This window comes from Castor canadensis, chromosome 8 (assembly GCF_047511655.1).
Source record: "Castor canadensis chromosome 8, mCasCan1.hap1v2, whole genome shotgun sequence".
In the NCBI taxonomy this organism is placed as follows: Eukaryota; Metazoa; Chordata; class Mammalia; order Rodentia; family Castoridae; genus Castor; species Castor canadensis.
In genome coordinates this window covers 85,769,807-85,797,616 of record NC_133393.1, presented here as the reverse complement: position 1 = coordinate 85,797,616, position 27,810 = coordinate 85,769,807, and the positions used below count along the sequence as shown (strand labels likewise).

Below are 27,810 nucleotides of genomic sequence, written 5' to 3'. Positions count from 1 at the left end.
TCTAATTCCCAATTCTCTAGCCTCAGCCTCCCAAGTGCTGTGTGAACCACCATACCCAGCTACTATTTTTTCAAAAAGAACATTTTCAAGGCTGGATATATAATTCAGTGGTAGAGAGCATGTCTAACATACATAAGGCTCTGGATTCTATTCCCAGCACAGGCACACACAAATCTATCGAATACAGAGTATATCTTCCAATTTCCCTATTTGTAAGAGGGGTTAATTTGACAGATTTGGGTTTGGGAGGGACTTAAAAAGCCCTCAAGGAGGAAGTGGGATTTTGAATAGGGTCTAAATGATGAAGAATGACCACCTCACTCTGGCAAGCAGACCAAGAGGGCCACAAATGATCCTTATCTCCTGGTATTCATGCCCTTGTGTACTTCCCTCCCTGTGAGTATGGGCTAGTTTTGTGACTTGCTTCTAATTCATAGAATATATCAAAGATGATGGTATGGCACTTCTTTGATTAGCCTGCAAGAGATTGTAACTCTTGTTTTCCTAGCAGATTCTCTTCTTGCTGTCTTTCAGAAAGTAAGCTGTCATGTTAGAGAGCCCTATGTGGTATGGAGCTGAGGACCTCAGTCCAATAGCCCACAAAGAACTGAATCCTGTCAACAACCACAAGAACTTGGAATTGGATCATTCGTGGTTCTAGCCACCAATTAGACAGAAGCCCCAGCTGACTCTTGCTTTATGTGACCCTGGAACAGAAAACCCTGCTAAATCATACCCAGACTTCTGACGGGCAGAAGCCAAAATAATAAATACCTATTGTTTTAAGCTACTAAACTTGTGATGATTTGGTGTGCAGCAATAGGTAATTTATATAAAAAGAGCCTTGCATGTAGAAGAAAGTCATTGTTGTCCCTTTTTTTACTGAGGAAGAAACTAAGGCTCAGAGACGCTTGATCAGTTGTTCGCTGTATCAGTCATTTTCTTGCTTGCAAAAATAGAAACAGACTCTAACTAAGTGAGCAAAAAAGACATTCATTGGGCCAGGCGCCTGTGGCTTATGCCTATAATTCTAGTTACTCAGCAGGCAGAGATCAGGAGGATCGCAGTTAGAATCCAGCTCAGGCAAATAGTTTGTAAGACCCTATCTCGAAAAAACTCATCGCAAAAGAGGGCTGGTGAAGTGGCTTAAGGTGTAGGCCCTGAGTTCAAACCTCAGTACTGCAAAAAAAAAAAGACATTCATTGGAAGAATAGTGAGTAACTTTCTCATAGAATCCAAGTACCAGGCTTAAATACAAGGCGAGAACAAAGGGAAATTAGGTAACAAGAGTGATAGAAGAGTTGGGCTTGGGAGGGGAGAGTGTCCAACCACCCAAGCTTGGGTCGACTCTGCACATGTTGGTGCCTGAGGTCAGCTCACAGTAGGCACTCAAGAAATGGTTTATTCAACTCATAAACAAAAGGTGAGTCTGGCATTGTATACAGAATAGATGGAGGACCAGCTTATTGCCTCAAATGCTCAGAAACTGATGTATCCCTGTTCATAAAGCAATGACAGACCCAGCCCTTCCCAGAATTTCCTAAACTGCCTGTAGGAACTTGGGATCCAGAGAGCATAGTAGACTGAGCAGTGAAATGTTGGGAAGACTAATTATGAGCGGCAGTGCTGGGAATATGCCACCAGAGGGCACATGAAACTCAGAAATTTGCCAAAGGGGTGTTGGAGAAATTGATGCAGCAGAATAGGGTGGTAGAGAAGGCTGAGGAAATCTAGCTTGAGAGGGGCTCTGGCTGGCTGGGCTCTGGGTACCCAGAAAAGGACAAGCAGTGGTGTGGGCACCAAGAGGTGTCTCTGGTCCTTTGGCCCTGGCTGCCCCTTCGTCCCACTCTGGGAGCTCTGGGCTCCCCTGGTCTTTGCTCTGAGGTCTTAAGAGGACTTTGAACTCTTCTTTTTTATGGCATCATTCTCCAACTGTAAACACTCCCCTGCCACACACACACACACACACCATCAATCCCAGCTCAGCAGTGGAGTACAGGGTGGGGTGGGGGTGCGGTGAGTTGTGCCTTTGGCCCTGCAAATGGGCAAGGGTGGGGTGGGCAATAGCTGTCCTAACCTAGAGCTTTCTGTGGCAATAGAGCAAGAGCAGGTGGAGTGTGGCTTCTTCTTTGGACAAGAACTTCCAGTGTCTACCACAGTGCCTGGCACATAGTAGGTACTCAATAACTATTTGTCACCTGTCAGTAATTATTTGATGTAGCTAGAGTATGCCGAAAGACCCAAGGCAGATAGCTAGGGCACTCCAGCTCCACAATATATCTTTCTACTGAGTCTTTCTACTTCCCAACAGCCCACGATTATCGCCCTCGTTCAAGCCACTGTTCTTTCTACCTGGACCACTATAATAGCTTCCTAAGTGGTTTCCCTTGCATCCCTTCATCCCACAATTTATTCTCCACCCAGCAGCCAGCATGATCTTTTAAAACCATAAATCAGAGCATGCCACTTCCGAGCTTAACACCTTCCAAAGGCTTCTCATTACACCTTGAGCGAAATCCAAATACTTACCCAGGCCTGTGAGCTTCTACGCTAGCCAGGGCATGCCTCCCTCTCTGACCTCATCTCTTACTGCTTCAGCCTCACTGACTTCTTTGTGTGTCTTGAGCTCAGTGAGCTTGCTTTTGCCTTAGGGCTTTTGCATTAGCTGTTCCCTCTGCCTGGAATGCTCTTTACCCAGATTCTTTGCATGGCTGCCTCCTTGTCATTCAGGTCCCCATGTAAATGTCAATTCCTGAAAGCTCTCCCTTGACAAGCAACCTAGGTTTCTCCCCTAGTTACTTCCAATCCATTCAATGGTCATCATGGTTCTTATTATCATCAACAGTTTGCTCATTTATTCATTTGCTTCTAGAAGGCAAGCTCCATGTGACTAGGAGCCCACTGAGTTCAATTGCGATATCGCCCAGCACCTATTAAATAGAACAGTGTCTAGCACATAGTAGGCACTCAAATGTCTACGGAATGTGTGAATAATGATGGCAACTAAGTGGATGGGAAAAGATGTTCATATCCCTCTGGGGTTAACAGTCTTCCTTTCCCATGGGTGTTGGTGGGTGTGGGACTGGGATTGGCCAAGGCCTATTCCAACCCTGGGCCCTAGAGGAAGTCATGCATTGGTCATGTAGTGGCAGCAAGCAACGGGTGGTGAAATGGATAGAGCATATTTTTAGGTTAAATGAGTGTGGGTTGTTTTTACATTTCTTTTCCCCTTCCGTTCCTTCCCTCCTTTTTTCCTTCCTTCCTTCTTTTCCTACCTTCCTTCCTTCCTTTCCATTCCTTCCTTTTTTCCTATCTTCCTTCCTTCTTTCTTCTTCCTTCCTTTTTCTTTCTTTTGCCTGGGATGAAATCCAGGAACTAGCACATGCTAGGCAAGTGCTTTACTACTGAGCTATAGCCCTAACCCCTACATATTTTTCATATATAAAATGTGCAGAAACCTGATCTTTAAGACAGAAAAGTTAGGGAATGGTTATTTGCATTTTCAAAGCTTAGCTGGGACTCAAACCACCCAGGGAAAGCTCAAGAGACTCAAGCTTACTCAAGCATGTTATGCTATAGGGTGTTTTCAAACATTGCATATTTATAAAATATGCAATATTTTATAAATATAAATATATATATATATATTTATATATATATAATATAATATATATATAAATTATATATATTTATATATATATAAATATATATTTATATTTATATTGCATATAAAATATGCAATACTCAAGCATGTTATGCTATAGGGTGTTTTCAACATTGCATATTTATAAAATATGCAAAATGTTGTCCAGATACACTTAGGGCTGTATAGTACTTGCATTTATATACAATATACTCTCCAAATAGGAATTTCTTCTTTTTGAAAATGAGAGGTTGAGAATACCTTCCACTCGTGATTGTAGTCTATATTATAAAAACCAGAAAAGGCCATTAAAACCAAGCTGGACTTGGACAAACAGAGATAGTTCCTGCTCACTGCCTCTTTCCTTCCTTCTCTTGGTCAGGGTTAAAACTTTCCAATTATTCCTTGATTTACAATTTATTTTCCACCCTGGGATAACAGGTCTTTTCTGAATATTTTACTTACTGCAGTGGTTTTCAATCTAGGCTCAGCAGGGCTGGTGTTCTACGAGCTGGATCAAGGGGTTCTGTCATGAAAACTGAATAGTAATTGACTTGTTCCAGTTCAAAGCAAAAAACTGACAGAATTTTATCCATTTTAAGGTTTTCCATATTATTTTCTAAAACTTGTGGTGCTTGCTGTTCTAGACTCTTAGATTTGCTATAGCACAAAATCATATACTGAGTTATTTTAGCATCTTATTATTTTGTCCTATTCTACTCAGGACACTGTTTCTTTGAAAGATTCAAGGTAAGGCTGAGAATCAGTCTTAGAGACTTCATGTTTCCTACCCAGCTATCCCCCTGTAAACCTGTATAAACAGCCTTGGTGCACTGCAGAGGCACATAATTTGACCAAAACCTGTCTGGAACAGTTTGGCAGAAGTCGCAGACCCTAACCTGCTGGTGTGAGGATTCCCTGGTCCTTTTCTGTTGGCCAACTGCAACAGAAAACAGAGGGTTTGGAGGCTAGAGGTCAAGGACTCACTGCCCCTACCCCTCAATATATTCCCATAGCCAACTGGGGATGGATCCCAGCCAGCAAAAGAATGTCTGTGCTTCTGAGGGAAAGACTGGCACGATTTGTCTGTGGTATATACAGATATAATCATAGTTAAGGCAGAATTAAAAAAGCAATGAATGGGGGCGAGTGGCTATGAGTTCAGGTCCTACTTCCACCCCTAACCAATTCAATTCAGGGGCTTGTTTTTTTTTTTTTGCAGTCAGTATAGCATGGTGTTCACAAACAGATTTTGAAGCCAGACTGCAAGGGTTCCTAATCTAAATTTAGAACTTACTTACTGACTTTGGGGATATTATTGAAGCTCTCTGTGTCTTATTTGTCCCATCTTCAAGGTGGGGATGATAAAATAGTAGAAATTGTAACAAGAATTAATTTTTTTTTTTTGGCAGTTCTAGGGGTTGAACTCAGGGCCTTGTGCTTATTAGGCAGGCACTCTTATCACTTGAGCTACTCCACAAGCCCTTTTTGTGTTGCTTATTTTTGAGTTAGGGTCACACTTTATGTCCTGGCCTAACTAAACTGCTGTCTTCCCTGTGTAGCTGGGATGACAGGAATATACCACCATGCCCAGCCATTTGTTGAGATGAGGTCTCACAAACTTTTTTTGCCAGGGCTGGCCTCAAACCACAATCCTCCCAATCTTCACCCACTTACAGTAGCTAGAATTACAGGCTTGGGCCATTGTGACCCGTTAAATGAGTTATTTTATGTCAGGGGAGTAGAAGAATGCTTGGTACATGGTAAATGCTATGTAAACGTTTGCTATTATAGTTACTAAAAGTATAGCAGTTGAATTAGATAATCTTTAAGATTCCTTCTTGTTTGAATATCCTATAAATTTAAAAATTCAATCATGTAGCATTTGCTACATGCCTATCACCAGCTTGTGTTTCCTATCTATAAAATGTGGAACTAGAATCATTTCAAAGGCCCCATTCTATAGTGCTAGAAATAGATTTGATGGTGGGGGAAGGGGCAAAAAAAAAGGAAAAAAGATGTGATGGTGGGTGCTGATGGTGGCTTGAAAAATGGAGCTTGGGAGGCCAGCCTAACACACCAACTATCTGCCAGGGCAGAGGTAGTAAGTAGCCATTGTGCCCAGAGGAGGACCCCTACCCTATTTCAGCATCCTTGGTTTGTGTCCAAGTTTTTTTCACTCCAAAATAAAATGAAAGATAAAGCCTTCTGTTCCAAAATATAAAATTTCATTTCTCCACTGTCTGCTGCATTTCCCCCATATGGTCCCAAATCACATTATTCTAAGAGACAAATGGCAGATACCCTGATTCAGGTTGGAAAGGATTATTTATTTTGTGGTACTAGGGTTTGAACTCAGGGTCTGCACCTTGGGCCACTTCATCGGCCTTTTTTTGTGATGGGTTTTTTTCAAGGTAGGGGCTCAAAAACTATTTGCCCTGACTGGCTTTGGACTGCAATCCTTCTGATCTCTGCCTTCTGAGTAGCTAGGATTAAAGGTGTGAACCATTACGCCCTGCAGGAAATTTAGATAAAGGTGAGAACACTGGCTACTTGGAGTGAGAAGTCTGGCAAAGAGGCCCCTAAGGTCAAATTACAGAATCAGACATGGCATAATAAACTATCACTTTCTCATTTTCATTTCCCATTTTCAGACATTATAACCAACATTTTACTATCTGATCCTAAAACTCTGTGAGAAAGACAAAGCAGATGGTTTTCCCCCCATTTTATTGGTGAGGCTCCAGGAGAGTACAGGATGACTTATCCAAGGCATGTCCCTTCCAGTGATAGATGGCTGAAAAGTGATGGAAAATGGTTTTCCTAACTTCCCATCTCTTCCTAGCCTCAAGCTGTCCTATGCTCAAGAGTTCCAGTGGAGATTTGGAGTGGATGAGAGTTGAGGCGTGAAGGACAAGAATGTGGAGAGAACTGGGTTTGAGAGGGAAGCAGGTTCAAATATCTAGGTTGTGGAAAGGGGGTGTATGTGTGTATGTGTGTGTGTATGTGTGTGTCTGTGTGGAGGCTGGATCCTAACTACAGCTCTGTTTGAGGGACTGAGGAGGGGACTCAAACCGAAAGCAGGACCCCCTCATTAGTCAGACTCACCTACATCCTGAGAATTAATCCTCTCTCCTTTCTAGTTCCACCACTATTGTAACCCTGAAAGAGTTAAAGCTGCTTTCACATGACTTCCCCATCTCCCAGGTAACTCGGGCAGCTGCTTCATGAAGGAAATAAATAAACGTCGCAAATAATTTCTCAGTTCATGAACCTAGCAATGCACCCCTCCCACCCCCAGCAGAGAAGCGCCACCCTTTGCATAAAAGGTGAGGGGTGGGGGGCGGGGGAGGTGCTCTGCAAGTTGACAGGTGTGGGGGAAGGACTGCCCATAGAGTATGGGGCCACGGGCGACCCCCGCACTGAGAATGTCCCTTCCTTCGTCCCCCTTCTGGTTCTGGGTGAGGCAGGTTCGCGTCGGGGCCGGTACCCCAGGGGGCTGGGGGAAGCGGGAAGAAGTGTTGTTGCGGGCAAGCGGGTGCCAGGCACACACACCTGGCGCCTTGTGGAATGAAATCTTAATTAATTATTAAACTGAGTTCCCGCGGGAGGGAGCGGGGCCATGGCAGGGAGGGGCGCGCGGGAGCGGCGGGGTGGGGGCTGGGGCCAGGAGGAAGCAGGGATAAGGAGGGGGCGCTGGGCCCCGCACAGCCCCTGGGGACCCCGACAGGAAGGAAGGCGACCCTCGATGGGCAGGGTGGGACATACTCGCCGTGAGTGGGTGGGCGGGCTTGCTGGCTTGCTGAAGACCTCTGGGGTGAGGGTGGGAGGGAATGCTGGAGGATGCAGCACTAGGGTGGAGGGAAGGAGGAGCGGGTGCACGGCCCACTCCCCCCCGGGGTCTTGATCCCAGAACAGTAGCCACTTGTTTTCCCAAGGCTTGGGGAGGAAGCGGCCGGAGGAGAGGAGGGGGCGTGCGGAGGGAGGGGTCCCATTTTTAGGTCTCCCTCACCCCGACTCTGTTCCCCACAAGGGGAGTAGGCAACTCTGCCCCCGCTTCTGGGGAGGGGGAGGGGGTGCCCAGACAAAAGGAGCTTGTGCCTTTAAGGCGGGGAGTCCGGGAGCCGGCGGGGAGGGGACTTCTGGATCCGGGGTAGAGGGCGGCTGCGCTGGACAACAAGGGAGGGGGCGAGGGCCGGAGAGACGGCTGGACGGCGGGCGGGACGGCCGGGACGCGCGGGCACGGAGAAGGACCGCGGGACGGCCGGCCGGCCGGCCGGAGCCCGCGGGGGCGGCGGGGCGGGGGCCCGGGGGAGGCGCCGACCCGGGCCGGCAGGTGAGCCCGCGGGACTGTGGAGAGGTGGCCGCGCGGGGCTCCCGGGCTCCCGAGCTCGGGGCTGGAGCACACCCGCGCGGCCCCGGCGCGAGTTTTTTTTGGTGGGGTCAGAGAAGCCTGGGATGGGCAATCTTGGCTGTTTGGCGGGTGGGGGGAGCAGTGGCGCTGGCGAAGGGAAATCCTGGAGGAGATGGGGGATCAGGGACTCGAGGCTCCGCACCCTCGCTCCCGGCCGCCAGCTTCCCTTCCTCCACTTGCTGGAGTTTCCAGGCTTACCCGGCGCTGCGGAGAAGGCATGTACTGGGGGAGGGGTTGTCCCGAGGGTTGGCAGCCTGGCCGTGGGGTGAGTCTCCGAGTTTGGGGTAGAGTGTGATTGTATCTAAGGGAGAGGAAAGCCCTCTGTCTGCGGGAGTTCCTCTCCCTGCTCTCACCCCAAACCTTTGGAACAAAAAGGGTGTCAGCCTCCCATTTCCTCTAAGGCCAGCGACAGGGTGGGCAGAGAATAAAGCCTGAGGTGGAATTAGGTGGTGAGAAACCCTTTCCTCATCCCCAGGAGTGCCCCTGGGAGCCCGAGGGCCCTGGTGCGGTGTTTTGTGGTTAGGGCTGGCCATGGGAGCCCTTTGCAGCCGTTAGGGAGAGCCAGGGCTGAGGGAAAAGACGGCACTGAACCTACAGATCCAGACCCTGGGAAGGTTCCTGTACATCTGGAAAGGCCTGGAATTGAGGCCCAAGTCCCAGCATGGCTGTGGGCGGTGCTTGGACTGTTGGGTCCACCTGGGCAGCATGGTGGCTATGAACTTTGTGAAGTCATTAAAAACCCCCTGAAGGCTCCTTTTACCAAGGAGAGCAGGGACAGATGGGCCTTGGGGATGGGATGGATAAGAGGTGGCCAGGAAGAGGGTTGGGCAAAGCAGTAGGCAGAGCCATCCTTGGGGCTGGGCCTTGGCTTCTCAGATTCTGGTGTCAGGCTGAAGGATTAGGGTTTGGGAGGGACTTGAGGTCTGGAAGGCCTTGGGACTGAGAGTGGATGGAACTCCACTCTGGATGGAACATGGCTTTTGTCTGTGGGAGCTAGTAGTGCCTGGAGCAGCAGATCTGTGGGAGAGAGCAAAGAGACCAGGACTCAGGAGAAGGGGAGGTCAGAAGCACAGAGTGGAGAGCCTGACTGGAAGAGGGAGGTGGTCTGCGCTCCCTCAGTTCATAGTGATGAGTTCCTGCACAGGGAAGGTTGGGGGCTAATTTAGAGTTTTGTGTCTTGGAACAGTACTCACAACTGTTTCCTTTCATACTAAACCTGGCATAGGGCACCAGCAGTGCTGGGAGCCCAGCAAGTTCTTCAGGATGGGAAGTGCCTGGAGTGGAGTCAGGGTGGGATGGTTGCAGTTGGTTGGACAGTTACAGAGCTCTGAAACTGTCCTCTTGTGGGGGGTCAGTGTTCTTGGAAGAAGGGTCATGCATTTCCCTGATAGTGGCTGCCCCTTCCTCTGTGGGTATGAGCCAGATGCTCGAGTGTGCTTCCAGGGGCTGGGAACTTGGCCAGAAATAGGTCCTTTGGGGACAGAGCTCTGGGCCAGTGGTGGTGGAAGGGGAAGATAAGAGCAGGACAAGGGACTAGAGAGGACGAGGCTGAAGCAAAATGTTCTGGGGTGGGAGTGTGAGGGCAGTGGGAAACCTGTTCATTCTGGGTTCTGTCCCCAGCAGCTCTGGAGACTGACAGCTAGGGACACAGAGACTGATAGAATGAGGCATTTGAGTGGCTGGGGAGAGGTGTGTGTTCTTGCTCATGCCTTGATATCTCACGGACACTGGCAGAGATTTGGATTCAAAATTGTTGTAGGGTAGGAAAAAGAACTAATATTTATCAGTGTCTACTGCATGACAGATATTATTAAATTCTTTCCTCAAAACTGGACCATAACTCTCATTTTACAGGTGAAGAAACTGATGCAGGGAGGTTAAATAACTTGTCCAAGGCAGTGTAGCTAGCAGATAATCACGCTAAGGTTTGAAACCTGGTCTCTCGCCAAAGATTATTCTTCCTGTAAAGTATTTTGAAAAGCCAGGCTTTCTTTGGTGACCTTTTCCAAATGCCAGCCTGTCCAGAATTCTTGTACTCCTGATCTGTCCTTTGAGGTGGTGCTGTTGATGGCGTGAAGAGGTTGCAGGGCATGCTGCCCTGTGGCATGTACAAGAGATGTCAACAAAACTTGGTTGAGGGTGACCCAGGGATAGATTTTTTTGGGTATACAGAGAAGATCCCAGTCTGCTTTCTACTTTGGCGGCCCTCTGATGACTGGAGTGTTGCTCACTGATTCTGTGGCCACCTGGGGCAAGTGTTGTGTCTGTTCCCTTCTAGTTTCCTACTTAGTACAAATGTCAGTATTGCTAGCTCAGTAGGTTTAAGTACAAGGGGCCCCTCAGGGTGCCCTGCGGGCATGGAGGAGTGTGGCCCTGGTGAGGACACAGGCATCCATGGGTGACAATGCTTTCATGTTCATTTACTCCTGACTTGGGCTCACTTATTGCCATGTAGTCCTCTACCCCAATTCAAGGCACATCCCTCCAGGAAACTTGGGATCCAAGACCAATTCAGTTACTCAGAATCTTTATAACTTGGGCTAGCCATGTAAAACTGCTCTGGTCCCTCAGTGTTTGTTTTTGTTTTCTTCCTGTCTGATTTGTCCTGTGTTCCAGGTGGCTGCGGTACCAGCTTCACAGGGTTTTGATGGAGATCAGCTGAAATTAGTCATGTGAAAAGATCTTGAAAAGTTTGAAACAGAGAAAGCACATGGGATTATAGCGCATCCATCAGCAGCTATCCATCCACCCAGCAAATGTTTATTTAGAGCCTACTAGATGGTGTAGTTCCTGCAGAAAGCAAAAACAGACCCAAATCCTTTCCTTCATGTAGTTGACACCCCTGTTAGGAGAGATAGACAATGAACAAAGAAGAAAAATATATAGAACGGCGGTTGCTTATAAGAGCTATGAAGAAAGAAAAAATGTGAAGCCGGGAAGAGAGATAGGAAGCCCCGGGAAAAGGAATTACTATTTTAAAAGGGTGGTCAGCCACTTTGATAAGTGAACATTTGGGCTCTGACTTGGACTCTTGTTCCAGACTGGACAAACAAACACTAGGGTCCCAAGCTGACCTGAGCTTGGTGTGTTGAGGAACAGCAAATAGGCCAATCTTCCTCACTAGATACAGTGAGGAAGATGAAGAATTGTAGGATTGTCATTATGAGATGTTATTTCACATTAGCTGCTCTGTACCCTTAAGCTTATTTATTTATTTATTTATTTATTTTGTGATCCTGGGCATTGAACCCAGGGTCTTGTGTATGCCACACAAGTGCTTTGTCATATAAGCCTAGCTTGCTTTTTATCTTTTCAATATGCATTTATTAAGTTGCTACTATAAACCAGGCCTAGTACTTGGCTCTGGAGATAAAGTACTGATCAAAATAGACATAATTCCTACCCTCAAAAAGCTCATAGGCAGAGAGGAAGAGACACAACTGTAAACAAGGAATGATTTAATTATAATTGCAATAAGTACTATGGAGGAAATGTACAGAGGTAAATTGGACCAAACTTAGTCTGGGCGGGGGAGCTGGGAAATCTTCCCTGAGGAAGTTACACTTAAGCTGTGACCTGTGGGAGAAGTTGAATTTAGCTTGGTGAAGTGTGCAATGTGTGTGTGTTGACGAAAGATGTGGAAAGAGATTCCCTTTTGTACAGAGATCACTAATTGGCAGTTAATAGGTAGAACTCATTCCACAGACTTGATTTATTTGGCTTGCACTATTGAAGAATGGGGATTCATTGCCAACATCTAAAAATTGGGAGATGTCACATTAAAATCACAGGTTTTCTTTAGCTTATGTTGAAAAACCAGAATCTTAGACCCCAACTGGGACACCAGTGGCAACAGTCTACTGGTGGGTGCTGGTGGTCCTTCACTCACGTTCAGGGTGGGAAATCTATTCCTCTCAGTTCTCTTGAACTATGGGCTACTTCACTCCTTGACATGGGCACTTGAGTTTGTGACCGCTAAGAAATCTGTGCTAACTTTAGGCAAGAGGTGACTTGTTAGATGTACTGGGTTTGGGTGTCAGACAAATCTGGCTTAGGTCCTTGGTTCTTTTACTTACATGGTTGCTTGGGTAAGTCTCTCTATCTCCTTAGGTTTTGGTTTCCTCACCTATTGAATGGGGTGCCACTGTTTACCAGAGAGTAATATTTTGTGAGAATGGTGCCTGTGAAGCGTTTAGCTTGGCTGTGGGCATTGCTCAGGTAATGATCTACGAGTGGTAGCAGTAGCCCTGGTGTTGGTATTAATATCATCTCATGCATTTCTTTCAGCAGCATGTCATGGTTTAGTGGCCTTCTAGTCCCCAAAGTGGATGAACGGAAAACAGCTTGGGGTGAACGCAATGGGCAGAAGCGCCCACGCCATGGAACTCGGGCTGGTGGATTCTGCACTCCCCGCTATATGAGCTGCCTGCAGGATGCAGAGCCACCCAGCCCTACTCCTGCAGCTTCTGCTCCATGCCCATGGCAGGATGAGGCCTTTATCCGGAGGGCTGGCCCAGGCAAGGGCATGGAGCTGGGGCTGCGGGCAGTGGCCCTGGGCTTTGAGGACACTGAAGTGACAATGACAACAGCAGTTGGGAGGGCTGAGGTGACACCTGATGCAGCACCCAGGAGTAGGGGATCCTGCTGGCGCCATCTCGTGAGGGTATTCCAGTCAAAGCAATTCCGCTCGGCCAAGCTGGAGCGCCTGTACCAGCGCTACTTCTTCCAGATGAACCAGAGCAGCCTGACGCTGCTGATGGCAGTGCTTGTGCTGCTCACAGCTGTGCTTCTGGCCTTCCATGCTGCAACTGCCCCTCCTCAGCCTGCCTACGTGGCCCTGCTGGCCTGTGCCGCCATCCTCTTCGTGGCGCTCATGGTGGTGTGTAACCGACATAGCTTCCGCGAGGACTCCATGTGGGTGGTGAGCTATGTGGTGCTGGGCATCCTGGCAGCTGTGCAGATCGGGGGTGCCCTGGCTGCCAACCCGCACAGCCCCTCTGTAGGCCTCTGGTGCCCTGTATTCTTTGTCTACATCACCTACACGCTCCTACCCATCCGCATGCGGGCTGCTGTGCTCAGTGGCCTGGGCCTCTCCGCTCTGCATTTGATCTTGGCCTGGCAACTCAACCGTGATGATGACTTCCTCTGGAAGCAGGTGAGTGTGGTGAAGTGTCCCAGAGCCAGAATGGGAAGGGGGCTTGCTAAGGAAAAAATGGACGAGTCGTGCGTGGATCCTGGGTGCTGGGATGTGTGGCTGTACCCAGAAGGCCTGACTTCAGATGTGGGCCTCCATTTGGGTCCTGCAGCAGAGGGTACTGCTGAGAGGTGCCCAGGACTCTTATCACCATGGGCTACATTCTGCAGCTCTTTGGCTTTAGCCTGTTGAAGTAATGCAGCCCATAGGGACATAATACAGGACTGTAGGAGGGGCTGAGAGGCAGTGCAGGCTGGGTCCAGGCCTTGGTATCTCTGTCCCCAATTGACCCCTGAGACGCAGGCCCTAAAGCCATCCCTAAGAGCAGCTCTAGGTGGTCATCTGGAGGAATGAGCAGGTTTGGGATGGAGTTGGCAAGGGAGGAGTCACTTTTGTCCCGGACCAAGGCCTTTTCTAAGAGGACAGAAAGAAGAGAGCTGGGGTCAGGTCGCTCCTGGTTTGGATGTGGTTTGAACAGGGTTTGACTACAGAAAAGAGGAGCACGGGAATCTGATGTCATTCCACCTTTGCACACTGAGCACCAGGGGCCTGGCAGTCCTGCTTGAGGTTCTTTGCCCATGCTGGCTGCTTCCTTGGGGTTCTGAGTGTGGGTAAGTGAAGCTCAGTAGCTGTGTGGAGTGAGAATCAGGACTTGGATACAGGCAGACCTGGCTGTTCAATAAGCTGCGTTCTGCTCTGTAGGGTATTAGATCACTGAACCTGTCTCTTCCAGCCTTAGTTTCTCAGTCTGTAAAACTGGGGTAAAAAAGTATTTTTTTTTAAAGTGTTGCTGTTAGAACCCCACCTTCCCAGAATGAAATAGGACCTGACAGGGGAGGGTTCTCACCTGGGGGCAGTGAGCTCTAGAGAATGCTTTAAGGGCTTTTGGGAAGTCCCTTAGGCCCTTTCAAAGAGACGCATTTATGGGGTCTGCCATCCCGTGTTCCCATTCCCTTTCCCCAGGAACAGAGGCCAACCTGCTGTAAGCAAATTGGTGCTGGATCTAGAGTATTGTCCTTTGCCTCCTTAATTGTGAGAGGGGCCAGCTTCTGTCTTGCCAAGGGCTTCTGACCTATAGCCCACCAAGGCCTCAAGTGTGGAGAGGAAGTTGCCTGGGGTTTCTGGGATAAGAGGCTTGTGCTCTGGCATGATGCCCTTCCCTGCCCAGCCTGTGCCCCAGAACAAAACGTACCTTCTTAAAAGTAACTTTATAGCTGGTTTGTTTGTGGAGCATGTGCCCACAGGGCACTGTCAGACCTGTTAAAGGGAAGATCCTTCTGCCCATTCTGGTCCCCCAGGATCTTTTCTAGGTTTCCTATCAAGCTTGGGTTTGGGGCTGGACTGTTGTTCTGGGAGAGGAACAGCTTAGAGGTGATGCCTTCAAGGTGTTCCCCCTTCCTCTCAGACTGGTTGGGGGCTAGGTGTGTGTCTCTTACTTGCTCTTGGCTGGCGTGGTGCCTAGAGCCAGGTCCAGTCCTGATTGGGGAGGCTCAGCTTTAGGGAGGACAGGACTGCCAGCCTCCCACCTCTCCAGGGATGCCTGGCATCAGCCTCCCAAGCCAGGAGTCCCTGGCTTCAGCCTTACCCACCCCTGGGTCTCAGTAGATACATTCTTGGGATGGTAAAGAAAGTCATGCTGCCCTGCCTGTCTGGGAACCGAGAACAATTTCCATGCCCCTTTGGGCCTGTGGATTTCTGGATGGGGTGGGGGCTCATGGTCTACTTGGGCAGTCCCTTCCCAGCTCTTTCCTCTGTGACCCGCTCATTCAGATACACTGAGCAGTTTCACTCAGTGACCCCTGCCCACGCAGGAGTCCCCTCCAGTGCCCTGGCATCCATTTTTTCTCACAATGGACAGGGATGTGTGTGGACAGAGTTATTTCAGTCTCTCATCCCTCTTCCCCTTCCCTCCACCATGACTCACATTTTCCTCTTGGGCTCCTGGGACCAGGAAGGGAAGTTGCCTGGTTTGCCCCCCCACTTTTTCTCCCCACTGGGGGTTATTCTTAGAAGCCCCCAAGGGAGATAGTGTGTCCCCTCTTCACCTCTGCTTCTGGGGTGAGAGTTCTGCCTTGGCCTTCTGGGGCCTTGTGTGCTAGACTGGGAAGGAAGCTGGGAGGCCAGTCTTATAGGGTCAGAGCTGAAATGGCTGGGTTAGTCAGACCTCAGTTTTACCCAGAGGAACCAAGGTCCCAAAGATTGAGTGTCTTGTCCAAGTCTGCAGAACTAGCTCTGGTTCAGGGCAGTTGGTGAGCTTTCCCTCCCTTCTTCCCAACCACAGCCTTGCCCCATCCAGCTCTGGGGTGGAGTGCAAATGCCAGGTTAACCCCCGAGTTTCCAGAAACACTGAGGCTGGCTTACCTTGGACTTGCTTTCCAGCCAGTGCTACTGATGGTGATTGGGGGCTGACTATGCCTAGGGTGGGGGCCTTAGGCATGGGGTCTGGTGGGACCAAGTGTGGGTGTTGGGGGGGTGGCTGGGCATGGTGGTACCTCATCCCCAGTTAAGGATGATTCTTGTATTAGTGGAATTGATGGTTTCCAAGCTTGGGCTAGAGTCATTAGAGAGAGGAGGACTCTCAAACTGGGTTGAAGCCAGGTACCAGTGGCTCACATCTGTAATCTTAGCTACTTGGGAGGCTGAGATCAGGAGGATCGTTGTTCAAGACCATCCCAGGCAAATGATTTGAAAGACCCTATCTCCAAAAAAACTAAAGCAAAATTGGAGGTCCAAGTGGTAGCGTGCCTGCTTTGTAAGCGCAAAACCCTGAGTTCAAACCCCAGGCTCACAAAAAAAAAAAAAAAAAAAAAAATCCTGGTTGTAGGGGACAGTGGAATTAGGGGGCAGGCTTTGGAGTCTAACTGTCCTGGGCTCAAGTCACATGCCAACTACAACCACCCATGCGATCTTGAGTGAGTTATTGAGCTTCTTTGTGCCTGAGTCACTTAGTTTTAAAATGGGATATTGTTACTTAATTCACAGAGTTGTAAAAAATACATAATGTATAAAAAGCATCTTTAGAATTCTAGCATGTTGCAGGTGGCCAAGAAATTAGCTTTGGTAATAATAATAATGATAATAGTAATGATTTTTACTGTTATTCAGTTTGCAGGGTAGGGGGAGGCTTTAGAGATCTTCTTATTCCGTTTGTGTTATAGATGATGAGCATAGAGAGGCCCAGAGAGGTAAGGTGACTTGTCCTGGGTCATTCATGGGAGGATGGAGAGTTCAGGCCTCCTGGGTGCTGGCCTCCTGTAAGGAGAACCATAAGCAGAGGGAGTAGCATTTATCTTTTGCTTGAGGTGTTTGTGGGGTAGGAGATCACAGGGTGCTGGGGTTGGGCCCCATGACCTACTTGGCTCTGGTTGGTGCTCCTGCTCCCTGAAGCTATGAAATGATCATGGTTCTAGTCATGGAGTGATCTAGGCAGAGGGCTAGGATCTAGAGCCCTGTGGGAAATAGGAGAGACAGATTGCAGGGTAGGGCAGACAGGGTGCAGGACCCTTGGTTCCTTCTAAAGGAACATGTCCAGAAGAGAGCTTGGCAGGTTGTGAGTGTGTGCCTGTGTATGTGTGTGTGTGTGTGCCTGTGGATGTGGGTGTGTGCATGTGTGTGTGTGCTGGAGGGTGGTCACCATCTGCCTCTGCCACCTTCCTGCAGCTCGGTGCTAATGTGGTGCTCTTCCTCTGCACCAACGTCATTGGCATCTGCACACACTACCCAGCTGAAGTGTCTCAGCGGCAAGCCTTTCAGGAGACCCGTGGTTACATCCAGGCACGGCTGCACTTGCAGCATGAGAACCGGCAGCAGGTGGGGCTGCTTCCTCTGAAGGGCGCCCCCCTCCTCACCCCTAAGTAACTTGAAGATTGGATCTGCTTGTCCGAGTCTGTGGAGCACGGTGTGAATAGTCCTCCTGGACTGCATCACAGATACTCTGTGACATGAGGGGGCGGGGCGGGGGGGAGAGAGTTGGGGGTTGGTCCTGTCCAAAGGTGGACAGACAAAGGAGAGAGTTGGGGGTTGGTCCTGTCAAAGGTGGACAAGAGTGTACTTGGGAGAGATTGAGAGGAGGTTGATCTGAGAGGGATGGTGGTTAGGGTCTACAAGGGAAACTCAGGTCACCAGAGAGACATAGGAGGGCTCTGGGAATGTGGAAGGACTGGGAGGGATCAAAACGTGAAACAAGGAGGATAATGGTGCCCTGTTGGAACCACTGGTCTAGGAGCGGCTGCTGCTGTCGGTGTTGCCCCAGCACGTTGCCATGGAGATGAAAGAAGACATCAACACAAAAAAAGAAGACATGATGTTTCACAAGATTTACATCCAGAAGCACGACAATGTCAGGTAGGGTGGGGATGGGATGATGCCACGGGGGTGGGGGTACCTAGGAGTCTTTGAGGACTATGTGGCCATCCATCCTTTGCTGTTATCCACAGCATCCTATTTGCAGACATTGAGGGATTCACCAGCCTGGCCTCCCAGTGCACTGCGCAGGAGCTGGTCATGACCTTGAATGAGCTCTTTGCCCGGTTTGACAAGCTGGCTGCGGTGAGGGTGCTGGGGCTTGTGGGCAGTGCTGACTGTGGTGAAAGGACAGCTTTGCTGGTGGCAACTGGAGGGTGTGGGGTAGATAGAAGCTGCAGTGAGTGTGGTGGGCCAGGTAGACTGGGCAAGAGAGTAAAGGTGACCTTTCCCTCCACCTCTTCCCCTTCAGGAAAATCATTGTCTGAGGATCAAGATCTTAGGAGACTGTTACTACTGTGTGTCAGGGCTGCCAGAGGCCCGGTCAGACCATGCCCACTGCTGTGTGGAGATGGGGGTGGACATGATCGAGGCTATTTCGTAAGCAGTGCCCCCTTCCCAGGGTGCCCCAAAAGGGTGCCTCAGACTGTGGCTACTCTTTGATGGGTCCTCAGGAATTTTGCTCAGTCTTGGCACTTCATCTTAGAAATCTGGGGAGGGGAGTGGATTTTTCTACAACCTGTGTGAAGACCCATGTGTATCCTTCAGCTGGCTGGAGAGTGTGGGGAGCTAAGGATGATGGGGGATTGGAGATGCAGAGAATGCCAGTTGAGCAGGCTGGAGCTGAGAAGAGTGGTTCCTCCTCTCCTAGCTCAGTACCACAAGATGCTGTGGGCCCCTGCTGAACACAGTTCTCAAACCTTTGTCCTTGAGTTGTATGTCCCTCCAAGGCTGTGCTCCTATCCCCTGCATCTGGCTATGTCCTTGCCCCTGGCTGCCTGGGTTCTGGGCTGGGGGAGGGGAAGACCATTCCAGGAGTTGATTGGGACCTGCATCTTCCCAGGCTGGTGCGTGAGGTGACAGGTGTGAATGTGAACATGCGTGTGGGCATCCACAGTGGACGAGTACATTGTGGTGTTCTTGGCCTGCGAAAATGGCAATTCGATGTGTGGTCCAATGATGTGACCCTGGCCAACCACATGGAGGCAGGGGGCCGGGCTGGGTGAGTAGAAGGGGTCCAGGTGGTGGGGTACGGGAACAAGATGGGAGAGCCAGGGTCTCACCTCCTGGTCCCATACAGCCGCATCCACATCACTCGGGCCACGCTGCAGTATCTTAACGGGGATTATGAGGTGGAGCCGGGTCGTGGCGGTGAGCGAAATGCGTACCTCAAGGAGCAGCGCATCGAGACCTTCCTCATCTTGGGTGCCAGCCAGAAACGGGTCAGGGCCAGGGCAGGACTTGGGGGAGGGACAGGCAGGGAGGAGGACAAATGGGGAGAAGACCTTCTTGGAGTGCCTCTTCTAAGCCTGTGCCCATGCTGCCCACACAGAAAGAGGAAAAGGCCATGCTCGCCAAGCTGCAGCGGACACGAGCCAACTCCTTGGAAGGGCTGATGCCACGCTGGGTGCCTGACCGTGCCTTCTCCCGGACCAAGGACTCCAAGGCATTCCGCCAGATGGTAAGGGTCCCACAGCACTTTCTTGTCTCCCTCAACACTCTGTTTCCTTTATGCTGCTGCCATCTCTGTGTATGCTTTCTAGTATTGGGGGCAGGAGGAGTGGTTTCATCCCAAGGCTCCCAATGCCCCCACAGTATGTGTGGGGACACCCTCAGCACAGCTGGGATGGGGAAAAGGACTGCAAAGGTGGCTGGCTCCTCACCTCACTCATACACTCTGTCCCTTTCTCCAGGGCATTGATGATTCCAGCAAAGACAAGTAAGTCAGGTTACTGAGGAGGGGGGATGAGAAGGGAAAAGGCACTTGTACCCTGGGATGGGGCTACGGGAGCTGAGATCCCCTTTCTCCTGGGGCTTTGATATGTTGTGTGGGAGCAAGAGCCACACACAGGCCCTCCCTTGGCTGCTGCCTGAGCTCTCCCCTTCTCACTTCTTATCACATGGTATTGCTCATGCACTTGGTAAAGCATGTCCCCTGCCCTCAGCCGGGGTGCCCAAGATGCCCTGAACCCTGAGGATGAGGTGGATGAGTTCCTGGGCCGTGCCATCGATGCCCGCAGCATCGATCAGCTGCGTAAGGACCATGTGCGCCGGTTCCTGCTCACCTTCCAGAGAGAGGATCTTGAGAAGAAGGTTTGGGAGATTTAAGGGCAAAAAGGATGAGGGCTATGGGCTGAGCACAGGTGAGGGAGCAGGAAAAGGTTTGGGGGAGTGGGGAGGGACCACCAAGCAGGGTGGGATTCACTTCAGTTGGGCTCACTGCCTCTCCCCAGAGGCCCCTGGTAGTACTCTGCTCTTGTCAAGCCTGCTGCCCCACCAGGGCAGGGCCCAGCATCCAGCTCAGCCTCTTCTCCCTCAGTACTCACGGAAGGTGGATCCCCGCTTCGGAGCCTATGTTGCCTGTGCCCTGCTGGTCTTTTGCTTCATCTGCTTCATCCAGCTTCTCATCTTCCCACAGTGAGTGTCCTGCCCCTCCTCACCACTTCCCATAACCTTCCTAAACCCCCACACAGGCCCCTGCCCCCAGAGCCCGAACCCTTGAACCCTCCCTCGCCTGCTCCTAGGGTGAGATAGGATAGCCACACCTTCCTGATTAACATTTTCCCTGGCCCTATCCTGCTCCAGCTCCACCCTGATGCTTGGGATCTACACCAGTATCTTCCTGCTGTTGCTGGCCACTGTGCTGATCTGTGCTGTGTACTCCTGTGGTTCTGTATGTAGGGGGACATCCTTGGGGATTCAGCGGGGAGAGGGAAGAGAAGGCCATGCCTGTCCTGCTCAGCCCCATCCCTGGTTGGTCTTTTCCCTTGGCTAACATGGCCTCCAATTCTTGGTCTCTTGCTACTCCAGCTTTTCCCTAAGGCCCTGCAACATCTGTCCCGCAGCATTGTCCGCTCACGGGCTCACAGCACAGCAGTTGGCATCTTTTCGGTTTTGCTTGTGTTTATCTCTGCCATCGCCAACATGGTGAGGGTCCAGTGGAAATTCTCCCACATCTATTCTATGCCAGGCATTCTTCTGGGTGCTGGGAGTAAATAAGGGAAATGATGTGTTTCCTGCCCTCAGAAAACCTGATGTCCCAGAAGAGGGGAGATTGACTCCAGACTTCCCTCCTTATTTCCACTCCCACTCTTGCCATCTCTGAGAACTTTGGCCCCTGGAGTGTGAGGCACCTGGGTATGTCCCTGATAACCCTTCCTCTCCTTGGTTACCCTGATACACACTCGATTTTTGCAGTTCACCTGTAACCACACCCCCATACGGACCTGTGCAGCCCGGATGCTGAATTTAACGCCTGCTGACATCACCGCCTGCCACCTACAACAGCTAAATTACTCTCTGGGCCTGGATGCTCCCCTGTGTGAGGGCGCCGCACCCACCTGCAGCTTCCCCGAGGTGTCCAAGCAGTGTTCAGGCACAGGGGGATGTCTTGACACAGTTACTGGCCCCTCTGTGCCAGGCCTGGTGATGGGCACTGGGGAGCAAGGAACTCACCAGAGTCGCCAACTCCAGAAGCAACCAGGGGTCTTGGTGTGGTGTAGGCTGGACATGGAGAATGGAGTTGGGGTTTGAGGGCTGTGGAGGGGAGGGTAGGTCAGGCAGGGGAGTGCAGGGCTCTCCCTGCTCTGGGTGCCACAGCCTCTGCTGCCACCCAACACTGCCTCTACCATTTCCCCCAGTACTTTGTCGGGAACATGCTGCTGAGTCTTTTGGCCAGCTCTGTCTTCCTGCACATAAGCAGTATCGGCAAGTTGGCAATGACCTTTGTTTTGGGGCTCATCTATTTGGTGCTGCTTCTGCTGGGTCCCCCAGCCACGATCTTTGACAACTATGATCTACTGCTTGGCGTCCATGGCTTGTAAGTTAATTCTCAGTCCCTTTAATACCCCAGGACTTTCCCTTGCTGGGTCACTGAGAGCCTCTGGTGTCCAGACCCTTGTGCTCTTGGAATGCCACAACCCACCTGTGGCAGAAAGGGAGGAGATGGAGGAGCTCCTGGCAAGTGATACTAAGTAGTTTCCCCAAGGAAACCATGGTCATGGGAAATCCCTGACTTTAGGCTAGACATTTAAAAAAAATTTTCCCTTTTTCATTTGCATGGTATTTTCCTACCCACTGTCTTAATTAACCACCTGTAGGTCATAGAGCTGCTTGGTGGCAGAACCCTGGATAGCAACCAAACTTCTGACACCTCGTTGAGGGCTTTTTCTGGGATACCCCACTGGCTTTTTCTGTGCAAAGCGCCACCGCTGTGATAAGTGGCCATAGCTTGTTGTAGTAGAAAGAGCCTCTGGAGTCTGCTGGGTTTGAATCCCTGCTCTGTCACTCATTAGCTGTGTAACCTTGGACAAGTGAGTTAACTATTCTCATCTGTAAAATGGCAGTACCACTTATTGTCACAGGGTAGTTGTAAAGATTATAGTAACTACCACTTATGAAGACTTACTGCAAGCCAGGCACATGCTAAGCCTTTTATATGCATTATTTAGATCTGATCTCTGTTTTATTGATGAGGAAACTGGGGCTTAGAGAGTTTAAAGCAACTTGTCCCAGGTCATATAGCTGGTAAGTAGAAGAGCTACTAAGAGTAGAGGTTTTTTTAATCTTTGCTCTTCATGAGTTAATTAATATCAGGAAAAGCCCTGGCCTAATGCCTGACTAGTGGTATGGGCTCAGCAGTACAATCTCTGTCTCCCCTCTGTGCCCCTCCCAACAACCCGGAAGCATCAGTGACTTTGTCTCTTGTGTCTTCCTGCCAGGGCTTCTTCCAATGAGACTTTTGATGGGCTGGAGTGGTAAGTGAGGGTTCTGGGGCAGCAAAGGGTGAGGCTGGCAGATACCACCTTCAGATACCAAGCATGTCTCTGCTTATCCTCAGCCCAGCTGTAGGGAGGGTGGCACTGAAATACATGACCCCTGTGATTCTGCTGGTGTTTGCACTGGCGCTGTATCTGCATGCCCAGCAGGTGGAGTCAACAGCCCGCCTGGACTTTCTCTGGAAACTGCAGGTGACTTCAGTGGGCCTTTGGGGAAGTGGGAGGGGGATGAACCTGGGGCAGAGTTCGGGCCAAACCAGAAACACATCTCTTGCTAGCTGGCTAAGGATTGGGCTCCTAAGCCTACCTTGGCTCCATGCCTTCTCTGTGCCCATCTGTCCTCTGCCCTGTCCTGTACCTGCCCCCTTTGCTCCTTTGCTAGTTCTTTAGGCCTCATCTGTCCATGCCTTTCTTCCTCCACATGATTCCCTCTGATGCCCATCTCCAGGCCTTGGCCACTGTACCCACCCCTTGTGAATGCTGGGCAATGGGTGATGGGTGTGGTGTCCTCAGGCAACAGGGGAGAAGGAGGAGATGGAGGAGCTCCAGGCTTATAACCGGCGGCTGCTGCATAACATTCTGCCCAAAGATGTGGCTGCCCACTTCCTGGCCCGGGAACGCCGGAATGATGAGCTCTACTATCAGTCATGTGAATGTGTAGCTGTTATGTTTGCCTCCATTGCCAACTTCTCTGAGTTCTATGTGGAGTTGGAGGCAAACAATGAGGGTGTCGAGTGCCTACGGCTGCTCAATGAGATCATCGCTGATTTTGATGAGGTACTTGTCTTCTGTCTGGTGCTGGCAGAGTTGGGAGATTTGGGACCAGAAGAGTACAGTAAACTTTGGATGAGAAGGCCATGGTTAAAGGGGGTGGGTGGTACTGGGAGGAGAATGGAAGATCTGATGGGAGCCAGAGGTATCATGGGTAGAGTAAAGGGTAGGTAGGGATAGGAACTCAGGAGGTATCAGAGGCAACAAGGGAGTCAACCTTTGTGGGGCAGGGTCATCTTTGTTGGGGAGCAAAGGAGAACATGAAAACATGCGCGGAACAGAATAGGTACCAAGTGGTGTCATTGAAGAAGGAGGAGGTAGTCTGTGGATAGAGCCTGTGAGGCCAAGATGGTTCCCTGAATAGAGAAAATGGAAGCAAAATGTGAGGAAGTGTCCTCAGCATCCAGGTCAGGAATGGGTCATTCATTGTTCTGGAAGGAAGTCCCTTTCTCGATCTGGGACTCATTTTCCTAGAAGGTGAGGGCAGGAGTGCTTGATGTCCAGTGTCCCTTCTACTGCCTTTTTCTGTGCGGGGCATTCCAATTGACCTTTGATTGGGCTGTATGCTCAACCTCTTGCCTGGAGTCCTGGACTGCCTGTGTTCATGGCTTTGTAGACCTGCATTGAGAGCTATTGAGACAGGGAAGAGGGGAAGGGAGCTGAGACATGGCAAGGAACAAACCTTGGGGCAGGGCTGGGTTTGGCCTCTTTGCCTTGACAGCCAGATCCCCCCACACCCTCCGTGTTGTCCAGATCATCAGTGAGGAGCGGTTTCGGCAGCTGGAGAAGATCAAGACAATTGGTAGCACCTACATGGCTGCCTCTGGGCTGAATGCCAGCACCTATGATCAGGTGGGCCGCTCTCACATCACTGCTCTAGCTGACTACGCCATGAGGCTCATGGAGCAGATGAAGCACATCAATGAGCACTCCTTCAACAATTTCCAAATGAAGATTGGTGAGAAGGCTTGGTTTCTTGGCTTGGCAGGTTTTTCTAGGACTGTTTCTGGGTAAAGCTGAGGGTACAGACTGGAATAGGGGTGTCCCCAGTTTCATTAGGTCTCCTGTGGGGTGTCTCTACCTTGAACTCGCTGTATTAAGTCTGGTATTAAGGACAGAGACTTTTTATTGTGAGTCTAATATGTGCTAGGCTATTTTAATTCTCACATTATTACTCCCCTCTTTAAAGATAAGGAATCTGACTTTAGGAGATTAAACAACCTCCCAAGGTCAAACCACTAGTAAGTGGTTTGAAGTAAGTAAGATTTGAAACCAGGTTATTTAAATTTCATCGCCTGTGTCCTTATCTGTGGCCAGTCTGATTGAGGTGTTTCCTCTTGGATGAACTGGTGCAGGGAAGTGATTAGTAGCATGGCTCTGGAGTCAGACTGGTTTGACTTCTGGCTGTTCCATTTACTGCTTGAGTAAGTCACCTCAGTATCTCGTCTATAAAATGAGCATAATATTGCCTACCTTTGCGGTGTTGAAAGGAAGCAGCAATGTAAAACGCTAGTACATAACTGGCCCCAGCAGCATCCGGTAGATTAGCTACTGCTAACAAACAGTTGAGTGGACGCAGGAATGCTTCTCAGCTTACAAGCCCACCAGGAGACTTGTCTCTTTTCCACTTTTTTCCTCTGGGCTCTTCTCAAGGTGCCAGGAGGTAGAATGACTCCCTGGGCTGGCCCTAGAACATCTACTAGTCTCAATCTCTTGTTCTCCCCACCTCAGGGTTGAACATGGGCCCAGTTGTGGCAGGCGTCATTGGGGCCCGGAAGCCACAGTATGACATCTGGGGGAACACAGTGAATGTCTCTAGTCGTATGGACAGCACGGGGGTCCCTGACCGAATACAGGTGAGGGGTTTGTGAGCCAAAGCTGGGAGAGGTATGGATCCAGAGGGCTTCCACAGGTCTCACTGCAGGACAGGGGCAGGGTGGCAGTCTTCTGTGGCTGGTGGGGTGGGGACTGGGGGAAGGGAGCTAGCCTGACTAGAGAACCCCTGGGCTTCTGCAAATGCAGCAAGAAGGATTCCAGGCTAAGCGGGCTCCCCTCCCACTCCCCCAGGTGACCACGGACCTGTACCAGGTTCTAGCTGCCAAGGGCTACCAACTGGAGTGTCGAGGGGTGGTCAAGGTGAAGGGCAAGGGGGAGATGACCACCTACTTCCTCAATGGGGGCCCCAGCAGTTAGCAGGGCCCAGCTGCAGATTCAGCTGAAGGGACCAAGGTGGGCATTGAGTGGACTCTGTGCTTGCTGGGCGGAGCTGTGGCGGCAGGCACTGAACCTCCAGACCTTGCTGACAGCAAAAGGGAACACCCAGCAGGCTGTGCTTGGAGCATGCTCAGCTGCCCTCAGGCTGGCGAAGGAGGGGATACCAAGAGGATTATGCAAGCGACTTTCTTCTTTTTAACTGGGGTAGGGCTGTTTCCTCTCCATTCTTCTAGCTTTTGGGAGCAGGCGAGGGGCAGCAGCAGTGGCAGAGGCCCTCCTGCCTGAGAGATTAAACTGGCAACTTGCCACGCCTACCATTTTTTCCCTGTTGGGGCAACAGGCTCAGGGCTGGGTCCTTCCTTTCCCTCTTTTTCTTGGGAATATTTTGTTTAGAGACTGGGGCAGGCATGAGGAGTGCCTATTCTATGCTTGCCTTTGCTATGCCTGTGTCCCCAGCACTGGTCTTGGGCACCCCCAGCCCCAGCCAGGTCTCCCTCTTAGCTATAAGGCAGAGAAGGGAGATGCTTTGGGGACCCAGCTCTGTCCACATTTCAGGGGAATGTTTCCATTTGCCAAATCATAGTCCCATGATCTGTCCCCAAAGGGGAACAAAGGGACCTCTGACAGCTCAGATTTAGCCCCAGTTCCTGCATGCTCCAGGGAAAGGGGTGTCTGGCCTCACTGGTACTGTGAAAATGCCCAGCCAGAAAGTGGGCCTGTATGAGTGGATGTCAGAAGATCAGGAGCTGGACATTCACCTATAGGTACCAAAGAGTGCAGGCGACCAGGGAGGAGGGTGGTGCCAGAGTGATCCGAGGCTCCTGTGTAGCCAGGATCAGCTCCCTCAACCCCAGTGCTTGCTTGCTGTCTGCTGGCAAGTGGGCATGGAGCGTCTCTATCCCTTCTGTTGCCAAATAGAAAAGGGTTGGGGCACTGAGGAAGATGACCCTGATCCCAAACTTGGCCTCCCAAGACTGGCACTGGGGAGGGTCTGTGTGTTTGTGTAACTGTTGTGTGCATGTTGCTCTTTGTGTGCATATCTGTTTTCCAGGTCTGTGTGTGTACTTGTGCTCCTGCTCCTCAGCTCTCCACCTGGGTCGCCTCTCTCCTGTGGGCCTTTGTCTTCTGAGATTAAGACAGGGTTTTCTATTTTAAGGGATGGAGAGAGATGTCCAGGTAGCACAGGAGTAGGATGGGGGTGGTAGCAAAAGGAGGGTGATCTGGGGAGAGAAGTCCTTTTTGTGCCAAATCCCTAAGTGCCATTTGGGAGCCACATGTGTAGAATGACTGTCTCCCTGCCTTGGGCAGGGACCCAAGCGCCTGCTTGAGCCCCAGTGCTCCATGCACTTGAACTATCTGGGGTTTTGTGGGCAGAGGCTCAGGAATTTCCTGGGCTCCTCAGCTTGTGTCCTGGAACTTGGTATGCTTTGGGACTGGGGGTAGCATGGGATCCCTCTGAGGACCCAGATATTGGTACTAGGGGATAGGGCAGGGGAACCTTAAACTTCACTTTCCCAAGCATTCAGCCTGAGAGTCATGGCTACTCTGGTCCCAGCAACCAATCCCTGTGAATCCTGCAAGGGCTGGTAGACAGGTTAGGAAGTTGGACTCTAGATTCCCTTCCTGTCCTTGCCTTCCTTTTACCACTTTCCCTGCAACCTCCTTGACTCTGGCCTGAAGTAACTGGTGCCTTGGTTTCTCTGTACCTATTTAAATTTTGCTTGAAGGTCACTTTGTCTTAGAAGTGAGTAGAAAGGCAGAGGAGAAATGGGCTTGATGGGTGGAAGAGGCAAGTAGTATTCTTGCCCATTCTTGTTCTCCTTTTAACACCGGCTCCCTTCAGAGGACTGATTTTTGGCTTGGTACTGCCTGCCTTGGGAATCTCCGTACATCAACCAAATGGGCCACCAGACACTTTATTAACTAAGGCAGAGGAGGGGAAAAGACTAGCTGGCCCAGACAGAAAATTGACTCACCTTCCCCCAGCCATATCACTGGATAGGAAGGAACTACTTGGTGCCATGGGGTGGGGGTAAGGGTGTAAGTAAGGTAGAATGGGAAGACCTCAGCCTTGGGTGACTTGTCTTGCCAGGTTGGGAGGGGCCTGTCCACACCCTGACTCGCTGTACCACAGTGCCAGCCATGCACTTCCCCTGAGTTACCATTGCCCCTTCCCTCAGCAGTTGGTGAAGGAGTCAGGGGATGGGAAGCCATGGGCTTTGTTTTTTTTAATGTAACCACTGTGGGAGTGGGGGAGGGTGGTGTACCCTGTATTTCAGTGAAATATTTAATATATTTAAATATCAATAAACTCAAACTCTTTGTAAAATTCCCT

The 27,810-nt window shown here is 50.4% G+C and overlaps 1 protein-coding gene across 11 annotated transcripts in view; it reads left to right on the top strand.

Annotated features, from left to right (window-relative positions):
- The first annotated feature begins 6,887 nt into the window (after positions 1-6,887).
- Adcy6 (adenylate cyclase 6) overlaps positions 6,888-27,810 on the top strand; it is a 31,621-nt gene continuing 10,698 nt past the window's right edge. For 2 of the 11 annotated variants that reach the window (XM_074083267.1, XM_074083258.1), the window contains exons 1-21: positions 7,940-7,979; positions 12,348-13,212; positions 16,912-17,061; positions 17,474-17,595; positions 17,688-17,799; positions 17,966-18,093; positions 18,557-18,715; positions 18,794-18,935; positions 19,046-19,174; positions 19,407-19,432; positions 19,659-19,806; positions 20,033-20,130; positions 20,299-20,386; positions 20,524-20,640; positions 20,911-21,069; positions 21,354-21,532; positions 22,434-22,469; positions 22,553-22,682; positions 23,004-23,267; positions 24,015-24,219; positions 24,993-25,117. In XM_074083267.1, the coding sequence (XP_073939368.1) occupies positions 12,349-13,212; positions 16,912-17,061; positions 17,474-17,595; positions 17,688-17,799; positions 17,966-18,093; positions 18,557-18,715; positions 18,794-18,935; positions 19,046-19,174; positions 19,407-19,432; positions 19,659-19,806; positions 20,033-20,130; positions 20,299-20,386; positions 20,524-20,640; positions 20,911-21,069; positions 21,354-21,532; positions 22,434-22,469; positions 22,553-22,682; positions 23,004-23,267; positions 24,015-24,219; positions 24,993-25,117 (3,381 nt within the window). In that variant the 5' untranslated portion in view covers positions 7,940-7,979; position 12,348. Of the gene's footprint in view, positions 6,973-7,024; positions 7,105-7,291; positions 7,401-7,939; positions 7,980-8,018; positions 8,273-12,344; positions 13,213-16,911; positions 17,062-17,473; positions 17,596-17,687; positions 17,800-17,965; positions 18,094-18,556; positions 18,716-18,793; positions 18,936-19,045; positions 19,175-19,406; positions 19,433-19,658; positions 19,807-20,032; positions 20,131-20,298; positions 20,387-20,523; positions 20,641-20,910; positions 21,070-21,353; positions 21,533-22,433; positions 22,470-22,552; positions 22,683-23,003; positions 23,268-24,014; positions 24,220-24,992; positions 25,118-25,328; positions 27,805-27,810 lie in introns of those variants that run through there. The other 9 variants (XM_020163642.2, XM_074083262.1, XM_074083264.1 and 6 more) reach the window with 9 other exon arrangements.